The 12,329-nt window shown below is 34.1% G+C and overlaps 1 protein-coding gene across 2 annotated transcripts in view; it reads left to right on the plus strand.

Annotated features, from left to right (window-relative positions):
• The window catches only part of LOC113505485 (homeobox protein OTX1), a 53,795-nt gene that overhangs the window by 18,390 nt on the left and 23,076 nt on the right, over positions 1 to 12,329 (plus strand). For both annotated transcript variants that reach the window (XM_026888210.1, XM_026888211.1), the window contains exon 2: positions 8,216 to 8,593. In XM_026888210.1, coding sequence (XP_026744011.1) covers positions 8,344 to 8,593 — 250 coding nt within the window. In that variant the 5' untranslated portion in view covers positions 8,216 to 8,343. The remainder of the gene's footprint in view (positions 1 to 8,215; positions 8,594 to 12,329) is intronic.

The following is a 12,329-nucleotide window of genomic DNA, read 5'->3' on the forward strand; positions in this document are numbered from 1 at the left end:
GCAATTGAATAATTGATCATATTGAAAAGATCAGAAATACAATCGCTACTCGTGAAATATAATATTGGCTGCAAGAAATTAGCGTAGAATCGAAGCTGACACCAACATTGCTTTGCAGAAGGAAATAGTGTCATAATAATACGTAGAAAGCACTACGAATCGTCAATATTTGCAATTAAGAACTTACAAATTATTTACATCATTATTTTAGGTTTTAATTTCTTCATTGTTTTATTAGTATAACATATTGCGAAACAGAAACGCTCTTAATTTTGTAACTAATCATTTACAGACAGTTTCCGTTAAAATCCTTTATCTGAACGCTATTAACTTAAAAACTATTTTTATAAGTTATTCACAACCTAAAAACCATTCAAAATCGCTATTAACACATTCTCAAAACATTTCAGTTTAACTCCGCCCTAAACGTTAATAAAGCGCAAAAAACCCAATCTGAGTGTTGCCAGCCTCTCGAAGCACAGTGGGCTACTGTGCTATTTGCCAACACGGGCCATTACGAGCTCCCTGGGGAATCCGCCCCCCGGGGCTTTGCCTCAATTACGGAGATAGCAGTCTTTATGCGTCCTTATTGAAATATCCCTGCGGTTTATTAAATGCACATGTTACGGTCAAAATTAGTTGTGGTCGTTTAGAGGTAGCGAGATTTTGTTTTAAATTATCTTGTTTATTATATTAGGTTAATGCTAATAGTATCGAGTATTTGTCGAGTTAAAATTGAATTTAACCAATCAAGGAATCAGTGCATTTCTAGTTTTTTTTTTTTTAAATGTATATAAATAAGTATTCAGAAATGTATGCTCTTCATGTAGCGCTTGTTACAGTTCTGTTTCTATGGTTAATTAATTGCCTAAATTCGATACAAAATTTGTGTTTCAAGGATTATTCGTAGCTTTAAAAATCACTTGTATAAAAAACAGGAATAAGCCCAATCCAAGTCGGTGCATGATGTCGAGTACCAAGAAGTTTTCTGATGGTTTTGGCCAATAAGACTCCAAGCCATTTCAAATCACATTTTCGCTAACCATCTTGAAGACAATCAAAAGTCCATGGCAACTTCCTCCCGGAGAAATAGAAGCGTGGTTCTGTAATTAATACTTCTATCATTAAAACATACAGCTACTAGATTTTTTTAAAGATAATATGTACACTCACTTACAATCTAGCAGGAAAACAAATTTTCCTTATCTCTTTTTTGTATTTTAATATCTTTTTGATATGATTTAACTGTTGTTATTGCCTACATTTTTTTTGGCACTGTCTCTAACTCTGACCGTTTACCTGGGAGCTAGCATAGGTGATATCAATTTAGAACCAAGAGAATAAATGCTTAAAATAACAGTTATATATCATCTAATAGTTTGATTTATAATCTAATCGAAAAAAGAATTCTTCGAGCGCTACAGCTGACAAACACTTCACATACCTATATTGTGCTGAAAAGACGAAATCGAGACACTTGTCGAAAACAAATTCCATTCCCACTTCTTTTTTTATTGCCCGAAACTGACGCACTAGAATCAAACTAAAACTATCAAAGTATACAGTCAATTAAAAAAATAAGCCAAAACATAACCTAAAAAAAACTTAACTTTCCAAAATCAAATCATAACCACACACTTTTTAAACATTCAAAACGATAGACACAGAAATACGAAATCTATTTTCTCGACCCCTCTTTCCCATCCCTATCAAAGCGCAATAATATGGCGAGTAATGACTGTATCGAGTTACATCCCTCGAGGTTCAAATGATTTGCTTTCAGTTTTGTCCGCATTTGAAGCACTGTACTTCTAATTATTTTTTTGTGTACAACTCTTGGGAGTTGCTCTTTTTGAGGATCGAGTTGTGTTTGGGGAAGTTTTGGATGTTCTGTTTACTATTTTGGATCGCGACACAGTGGTTTTGTTTTCAATATTTGTCTAAATGGTAATCTAATGTTTTTATTTAAACCACCTGATAGACGTCACTAGTAATGTAAAGAAATAGAATAGAAGGTAGGATGTAGTATTGGACCCTTGGATCCACATTTTTAGGTAACAAATAAGGTACGGTTCCCAAATTTTGGTGATGTCATCATCGTCATCTCAGCCTATAGCTGCCCACAGCTGGACATAGGCCTCTCCATACGTTCTCCAGCGAGTGGTTCATTGCTACCTGCTAACCTGCTGTTGGTGTGTTCAGATCTTTCGTAAACTTGTGAGTCCATGTTGTTTCTTTTACTTTATTTTGTTAAGTTAAAAAAAAGATTAAAAACTGATTAATTATTATCAAACTAATTTCAACGGATTTCATCGCGGTTTATTATTTCGATTATGATTGCATCACACGACATAAAACTCTGCGGGTTTAGTAATATTGCGTTATTTACGAAATTTGATTTTGCACAATGTTTTAAAACAAAGTTCAGTCAAGTTTGCAATGCTGTTTCTACCCGTGATATTAAAAACTTAAAATAGAGATCTTAACGTAAAAAACCTGGCTAAAATTAGTTTTCAGTTTGTAACATCGCGAAATTAGAATCCCAAAATTTGGGTTCAGAATACCATGACACCTAGGTGCAGAAGGCCATGCAAGCAAACAGTTATTATCTATACTAATATATAAAGCTGAAGAGTTTGTTTGTTTTAACGCGTTTATCTCAGGAACTACTGGTCCAAATTGAAAAAATATTTTTGTGTTGAATAGACCATTCATTAAGGAAAGTTTTAGGCTATACACCATCAAGCTGCTATCAGTAGGAGCGAACAAAAAATCATAACTTACCCATATCTTCTAACCACGCGAACGAAGTCGCTGGCAACAGCTAGTTATTAATAGAATTGCATAAAACTCACAATAGATATAAAACCATGTCAATAACAATTACAAGTTAAGATAATCTATTTCGATAAAGAAAAACACAGAAATACGCTAGATAAGTCATCAATGAAGGAAATCTTTAAGAAAATCTCGAAATCTGATTAAAAAAATATCGCAGAAGATAAAATCAAAATATTATCTGCGTATCTAGGTAGCATTTTGAGATTATTATTTATTATATATAGTAATATATCTATTTTGGGATCTAAAGGATATTTAGGTACGAATACTAGTGCAGTAATCGCCATTTTGCTATGTCACGTAGATTTTCAAAGATAATGTTATCATTATGTAGATATTTATAAATCTTTGCTATAACAAAGCAAGGGACTCAATTTTGAAATAGAAATTCTATAATTTCAGTACATAACAGGTACACTAAATGACTAAATGAAAAACTAATAGAATAATACCAGCCTATTTACATCCCAATGCTGGGCACAGGCCTCTTCGCATATAGGGAGGTTTGAGAATTGATCACCTTGAAGTTTTTTTTTTAATATTGCTACTTAGTATTCATAAATACAAGTAATATGAGAGCTAGTGGCCAATTTAGTTCAGTTTATGAAATAAATAAAAATTTCATAGAAGAAATAAAGGATTTCAACCTCTTATAAATCGTTTATAACGCCTTTTAAGAACGAAGTTTTAATGAAACCTTAAAATGTAAAACTTTTGCAAAGAAAATCTAAATCATCTTAATTAAAATTATACAAAAGCTCAACCATTTTACAAAAATTCTGACGCTATGCATTCCATTTCCAAAATAATGTTCCATTCAATATAGATGTTCCAATTTCAAAGACACATTCAAATATGGAATGTTTAGCAACTGTCATGGCGGACAATAGGAGACGTTGTGCCTTCATCCTAAATACTCGTGTCCAATAACATTTTTTTTTTCTATTTTCGAATATGGAATAAATATTTGGGGCTACCGTAGCACTTCCGTTAATGTTGATGTCAAATTAAAATATTTTTGGGGCAACAAAAAATGGGTACGCTTATCCTGATAAACGAACTATGAACTGTTTTTAATTTTATTCCGAAATTCGTTACACAAATATTTGAAAGTTAAATCTATCTTTCCTCCGTTGTCGTAGTATTACAACCAGCTTGTATTCCGAAACGTATTTGATAAGTTTTTGTCACTTATACGTAGTACGTCTTACTTGAACTTTTCTATATTTGAAAATATATTTAACAGTAGCTTTTCGCCCGCGGCTTCCCCCGCGTCGATGTCGGTTATATCGCGTTTCCAAGAGAACTCTTCAAAAGTCCGGGATAAAAACTATCCTATGTTCTTTCTCAAGGTCAACTCTATCTCTACCAAATTTCATTAAAATCAGTTCAGTAGTTTAGACGTGAAAGCGTAACAGACAGACAGACAGAGTTACTTTCGCATTTATAATATTAGTGATTTTTTGGGAAGTAAATATATTTTTGGGTTTTGAGTTACATATTTGGCTACCACATAATATATTTTCTGATATAGGAAATATCTACTTTCTAGCTTTGCTTTGAAGTCTACTAATTTAGGTTATCTTAATATCTGCAAAGGTAGGCAAGTATCTTTGACAGCTGATGACGGAAAACGTAAATTTTATGGCTTTGGAGTAAATGAACGCTTACGTATGTGTAACTTTATCGTTTTCGAGGTACTCGTTCCACGATTTTATTGAGATTTTCTCCCTTCCTGCCACAAACACGACCTTCCAATTGAAATATTGGTCTAGATCCCTAGTAGAATATTACACAGTGAAGGTTAACAGCTTCTCAAGCAAGTTAGCAAGTTCTAAACTTAAAACTTGAACACGTAACAAATGAACCTAAAAGTTCCAAATTCAAAACCGCTAAATTTGAAAATGGAAATAATATAGATACGATCTATTCACGCTGCCAACCGCACAAAAAGTGCCGAAAGCGGCATTGTGGTATCGACAAATGGTTACTCGGAAAAAAATACATGTTGGCCATAGAAATTGTTAATAGTGTGTTCCGATGCGCGAAATTTGTCACAATGGTGGCCCCTGGTGGGCAATTATCACGCCACGCATTTACGTCTTTGTCAAAACACGGCGTGGTTAGCTGCAGCTTGGGATGTGGGCACGGTATTGGAGAATTGACATCCAATTTACTAGTACATGCCTGACAATATTAGAGGTTGTTGTGGTCTCTGCCTTGTCTTTTTCCAAGTTATAAAAAAAAATCTTCCAGTTATGATGGCGCAGTTGATTTGATATAGAGTGTCAGTCTATCGTTCTACATTATCCCAAGATATTTTGTGATCGACAAAGCGAAGTTTTAAACTTTAATGAAAATGAAAAACTATTCGTATTTTTATGTGATTATGCTTGCATTCAATCAATATTGCTCTGTAGTAATCCAGCCTTATTAAAACCCTGATTTAAAGTTGCCTGCTCTAAATTTTGAAGTAGACTATAAATAATTCCTAGAACCTAATTTAATTTTAATATGAGTTACGAAAGCGGAGGTCAAACTATCAGAGACCAAAAACATTAGTATGGTTAACCTTAAAATGCTTTATTATGCATCATAAAATAACAAGTCAAACTTGATTGAGCAGACGAAAAATTGTGTCAGAATTTGCATAAAACACAATGGCGACGAAAGCTATCTAATAATGATGAAGAAATATTAAACTTTACGTTTCACCGACATCGGCCAACGACGCATTAAAAAATTGCTAATATATTTCTTTTTTTTTTCTAAATATCTGTGACTTTTGACCCCTATTTGCGCTCGCTTTCTCAATTTGTCATAGTGACAGGCAGTGCTGCCAACTGCGCAAACAAAACGAGGGCGCGAATGTTTGTTTTCCTTCACACAATATGGAGGCCGTTTACAATGTTATTATTTATGGCGTTCATTGCTTGACAAATAGATTTTGGAGATCGAAGCGGAACTTTTAATGTCTCTTTTTTTATTTCATGGACATAATTTTATTGAGGTAATAAGATGAAATGGAGTCTTAAAGCTTGTGAACTAATTTGCAGTTATTGCAACATTGTTTTTTAATTACAAATTAATAGTGAGCAATACTCGTTAACAATCTAAATGTGGAATCGTTAAATTGCCGATGTCGATCCTTTAAAAAAATAAAAATGACAAATGAAATACCCATTTTTTCTCCGTTCGGAGAGAATTTGCACAGAATTTATGTGAACGAAAAAAAACTTGGGTTTATAAGTAATTGTCAAAAAATCGTTGACGTGAAAATTGTTCAAAACCACCGACTTTTGGGAACGAGTGTCCTCAACCAAGTATACATTAAGTTATACAATTGAACACCTTTTAAGGGTTTTGTCGGCTACACTAGAACTTCGCTTAAGCGGAAATCCTTTACAAAAATCTTTATATAGACACAGAATTTTATACTTTAACTGTGAAGTAATAAGGCTTTGTATCGCTTAGCATATCTTTGGATCTTACAGATATTATCTCAGTCTTAGGATAATCTTTTGTTGATAGATTACGAGATGCGAACAGTGTGGTTTCTTAGAACCACTGAAAGTGACAATCTTTATTTTTTTACATTACTCTTACTATGTAAATAGAACTAGATTTTTTGTCACTCAGATCTCGGTATTGTAAACAATATGGCTGCAAAAGCTTTCACTGAATCTTGGTCTAAATGTTACTTTCACACGCATATTCGCGTTGTGGTTAATTTTCGTTGCTTCTCCATTTAAGAAGAGGTATTTGGCCAGTAACAGTTAGTACGAAAGTATCATATTAAATTGTAGAATACGATTTAAACTTAAAAGACACAAACAAGTACCTATTGGTTTTGATCCTAAACATCAGTTTGGAAAAGTAAGAAAAAGTCACTTCAACTCTAGCTCTCAAGTTTTACAAAATGAAGAGTATTCAGTATCCCTTCTGATAAGGTTTTATTTAACATTCATTACTCTGCCAAATACATGCCTTAAGACCTGTTTCAATCATCTCATGAACTCATAATATCTACAAGTTTCTTACAAATTTTGGCCTTCAATTTGCCTCCAATCCAATCCTAGAAGAATAACCCAAATCACCCAAAGTTTTAATATCATACACATATCATACCGCTTTTTCGTATGTCATCACTCTGATACGGCTTGTCAATTTTTTTTCTAAACACAAAGGCAACACGTGATAGCCCCTCAATTTGGCAAAGGCAACCCAGGTAACAGCCAAAAAAAAAATAAACGTGACAAAATGTCAGTAAACATGTACCTACTACACGGACTACACCTTTGCCAACATTACAAAAAAAATAAAGATTCTATACAAAGCGCGCGGCGCAGTCAATGCAATTTTTTTTCTCGGGTCTTGTATGAACTATTTTCTTTGGCTCGTTTTGAAGGCTGTGTGTGTTGTAGTAATATCTATTGAACACAAAATGTAGCCCTTTAATATAAAGGCTGGTATGAGTCAATAATATCATACATGTACCTATGTACATTTTACGGAACTATTACTAAACTGTCAACTTACGGTTTTATACAACGATATTTAAATTATAGCCTGCTTAACCCCGTTCATTCGCTTCTTTTATAATATTTTCACTTGAAAATGTCTCATTACACTATCTTGTAGAGACTAACTCAGTTTTAACGACTGATAATATTCCCATAAATTACAGGGAAAATGTTTTACAATTTCCTATTTGTGGTAAAACTCATAAACCTCATTTAGTTATCGTCTAAGACCGGCTATAGCATGCTCTATCTTCCTACGCCTCTCTCCTATGTTTAACAGTAACTCTGAAATGATTTCTGAGCAAAAAAAATAATACCTTATGAACACCCAAAAATAGTCTTCCAAACTTCTAAAGCGAATCAGTTTCACTCAAACAAACTTCTTTCAATGAAACCCAAAAAAAACATAAATTTTGAAATACGAACATCCGAATCGTGACGAATCGAACGCTTGACGCTCATTCAAATATCAAATTTGGAAGGCGTTCCACGTGTTTGACTTTAACCTTTTTAGTGTTGCAATAACGAAGAAAAAAATACCATTGTGGAGGTAATTGTAATGTAGTTTGCAGCAAAAAATCAATCGACATAGCTTATAATTGAAATAGGCATGCGAGAGCTGTTTGCGTTGTGAATGTATGAGCCGTAAATAATTGCTGCGTTTAATGTTCAGTTGCGCGAGAAAATTGGAGATGTATTGACTCCATCATATAACAATTTATCTTGCATCAAATTGAAGATTCATTCAAGGATATAATTGCGATTTAGTTACTTAAAAACGACTGTACAGTTGTAATAATATTAAGACGTAGTGAATTCTTGGTGTACTTAACGAATTTCTCTTGTTCCAGATAAAAATGTCACTAGCGCGAAAATAAAGTAAACGCATTAAGCAAACCGCAAAAATGTCAATACACACAAGGAAGAGGCTAATGCGGTGACTAAATACTTTTGCGTTAAAAAAGAAAACAAATCCAAAATGGCGCTGCTGACGAACTCAGCGTCGGCGACGGGGCCGTCGGCCGGCGGGCCCACCGCTCCTCAGGCCCACTCGGCCACGCCGTTACATCACTACTTCCACTACTTGAAGCAGCCGTCACCACTCGCTCAGAATCCTTACGCTCACCACTCGAGCGCTCACCACATGGGCATGGGCCCAGGCCCTCTGGGTGGCCTAGGCCCTTTTGGCCTGACGCCGCACGGACTTGAAGCTGTCGGATTCCCCCAAGGTAAGGCCTCATTAGAGCTGCTTGTTCTACACATTTTCTACCATACGTTTGATAATGTTATTCCTGTGTATCCGAGGAATTTCTTTAACGACGCGATTGCGGTTGGATTACGTGTAGTTACGAAATAATGATGTGTACGGTTTAACGTTTTCAGAAACATCAAAGGTTTTAGTTCTGAAACTATTCCATGAGTATTTTGTTTATCTAGTTACTGTATTTATCTACCAATTGGCTTGTTTCTTAGGTGATTTAAATTAAACAAAACAATTCCGACTCTAAAGTCATGATCATAAAGTCCATATTACTTTAAAAGTTATTTTTGACATTTAAATGGGAAAACCTAAACCTTGAACAAAGGGAAATAAGAAAGGCAAACAAAAGAAAAACAGAATCGTCGGTTGACATGAAACAAGATGGTAACGAATTTTATTTCGGATCCCAAGTATTTTGTTACTGGTATTTTACATGGTCGAGTGCTATTATTAATGAGGTACCTACGCTTTTAAATTATTCTCCATTTTTTTCCATCCTTCAGAGATTCTAAGGCAGAAAAAAATACGGGTACTACCTGCTGTAATTTAAAAATAATCTTTAACGAAACATTTCTTCAAAATCATTTTCCAAAAAATTGAGAATCTCAAATTTAAATTTCAAAACAATCGAAGCATCATTTGCTTCGATTGTAACTTAAAGAGAAATGGTCGTATTAATCCAAGGAACATTTAATCCAGTCTATAACATAGAAAAGGCCATAAAATCCATATTGAGACTTAGCCATAAAATATTTGAATTTATGATTGCCCCGACTTGGTTTACAGTACCTACCTACTCCATTATTCAAATTAATGACAGCAATTTGTATTTCTTGACAATGCACGAATATGCCCAACCAATTTAAATATTTGCATAAACTTTTATCGTTTTAAGTGTATTTGTTTTTGTCTGGCCATTGCTCGCGTTTCGCTCTAAGTGGCTGCTAGTTATTCTTCTGTCACTATCTTTATCAGTTCCACACGAATGTCAGTTATTGCAACAAAAACCATCCTTTGTTCTTAGTTGCAATTCAAGCTATTCCCTTGCTACATTTTATCCAAATGTGTGGAGTGGTTTAGCAGTTAAACATTCATATTCATCTTCAGCGTGTCTCCCCAGCTTCTTGTCTTCCTTCTGCTGGACATATACCTTTCCTTAAACATGCCATACCTTCTTTCAGCTGTATCAAAGACTCTAATCCAGTTACAATCCGAAACTTACCTACATTGTACGAAAACCCAAATGACGTTCTTGATTTTCATATGTTTTACCTGAAATAGCATTTAGCCTATCTTTATGTACCTACTACCTAAATTCATATTGCAATAAACGTGTTGAGTATCGAGGCTACCTATTGACCATTATAGTTATTGTACCTAAATTCGTGCCCCGAATAATGCTTAAAACTTTCTCACTAAGATAGGTCCTCGATAACCTATTAGGTTAAGAAAAGACCACATACAACTCACCTAATTCTTAAGATCTAACAACTCTAAGCTATTCAACATTTACTGAACAAAAATCTAAACAACACATCTAAGGAGAATCACGATATTGATGTATATAAACATCTACACGTTCTCAAGTAGTACCATCAAAACAAAGGAGAAAGGAATGATGCATAATTTACGTAGCAAGAAGACATCCTTGCGAAATAATCAAAACACACCCTCAACCCCCCCCCCCTCCCGCCCCCCCTATAAGCCGCTTATCCCCGCCCTGTGTTGCCAGGGTACCAAAATGTGGGCGAAACGGGAAGTCGCTTGTTAGTTCGCTTTAATTAGTAGCAAGTTTGAGTTTTGATGCTGGCAACATTTAGCGTGTTGTGTTTTTAGACCCTTTTTAGGTTGATTGTAAACGTTTTTCGAGTTTTTTGATTCGTGTTTGTGTGTCATTAAAAATGAAAGAGTTCTGTAGGTCCTACGTAGGTGAAAGATTTCTCTATCTTCACCTGTACTAGTTCAACATAACTTAGCGAAACTAACTTGTGTCTCTCACGATAATTTTTTGTTTAATGGCAAAGGTATTTACATTAATTCCTTTTCCAATTTATTTGATATCAAAGCCAGTAGATTAAAATCACAAACAAAAAATAACAAAAATGAATAAAACATTTAAGAAACATTCAACGTTCTTAATATAAAATTAAACCTACGAAGTTCGTTTTAAGAAAAAAATGATTTACCAAAAACTGACCAATCACAACAGATTATAATTTTCGAAAAAAAGAAAATGGAGTCGACGTTTTTAATTCAAAGGGAGGATCTTAGGACCCGGATTAACTTCCCTTCGTTTCTCAGAAGTACGTTTTGATACTGGTTCTAAATAATTGTTGAAAGAATTGAAATATTACTCGGTGAAATTTCTGCGTAATTCTTGTCTCAGTCGAATAAAACCTTTTCTTAGTAATACTCGGACTGACTCTCTAGTTTTTAGTTAATGAAAATTATGGATTGTAATTAAAACTATTTTTGTTTAATGAGAATGGAACTTTGTTTAGTACATTAAGATAGTCGCCTCTTTTTATTTTATATCACGACTCCCACACTAGTAAAGTTTATCTTTATGTCGCGGGATGTTTCACACACATATGTAAGTCTTATACACATAGATACCCAAAGAACAAGAATTTATAGATTACTTAAATTCTTGTCATACATCGAACGCACAGCTAAACGTGCAATGGATGCATATTTATTGTAGTGCAATGTTTTTATGTAGGCATCTGATGCCGGGTTTTACTATGGAATACAGTATAACCCTTACTGGGTTATACTGTATTTCATGGTTTGTGCAAGGCACATTGAGATTTGCTCTGTAGAACGCAAGCCAAGTTCAATATTAACTAAGGAAAAGTTTTAGTAGGAGTTCTTGCTGGCAACATAAAAAAAAAAACTAGATAATCTTCAATGATTTTAAAATGATGAACTAATTGAATGAAGGGATTATCAAATTCTATTCAGAGCTAAAAATTGACAAGATTTCGTGATTCCCCAAAAAAGGTATTGTCAAAACGCAAGGGGCATATTTTTAGAGAAATAACTCAAGTAAAAGGGCTTTAAAAAAGTACAGTGCAGTATCGTAGTGGCGATTTATAAAAAAATGGGTTCGTAATCCTCAAAAGGGTTGTTCCAGGAAATATTCAGCGATATTTTTAGCATGTGGATTAAGGCAGCCATCTTAAATTTGTAAAAAATGTGTTCTCTTTCTTTAAGAGTTTTTTGTCACTAATCATTGACGTTTATTTGCAAAAGCCTTAAACGGAAAAGCGTTAACGAATAACAATTCAAAGTTTCTTTTTCTAAGATTAAATTGTCTTCAATTAAAACTGGATACTTGAACTCCTGAAACTACTGGAACCTCTACTGGAACTTCTTCAATAAAATGTATGCAAAATTAAATTAAAACCAATTATGAATGCGAGTTTAACAAATTAATAAAACCTCGTTAGAACTAAACATTGCTTCTTAACCATAAAAGAGATATTAAATTTGTAAACATAGTTACGGCCTGCCAACCTACTAGAACCAATTTACTTTAATACGCCAATAAAATGAATCCAAACTTCCCATTTTAATCCTGACACCGTCTCTTTCTCTCCCGAAAATATTTATATAGCTTTCTCTTTCTTGCGTTCAGCGTAACACTGTGGCAGCTGGCCGTTCGTTTTTTGAATCTTCGTTTTTTTTTTGTAATCGTTTTT

This window comes from Trichoplusia ni, chromosome 26, assembly GCF_003590095.1.
Source record: "Trichoplusia ni isolate ovarian cell line Hi5 chromosome 26, tn1, whole genome shotgun sequence".
NCBI classification, from domain to species: domain Eukaryota; kingdom Metazoa; phylum Arthropoda; class Insecta; order Lepidoptera; family Noctuidae; genus Trichoplusia; species Trichoplusia ni.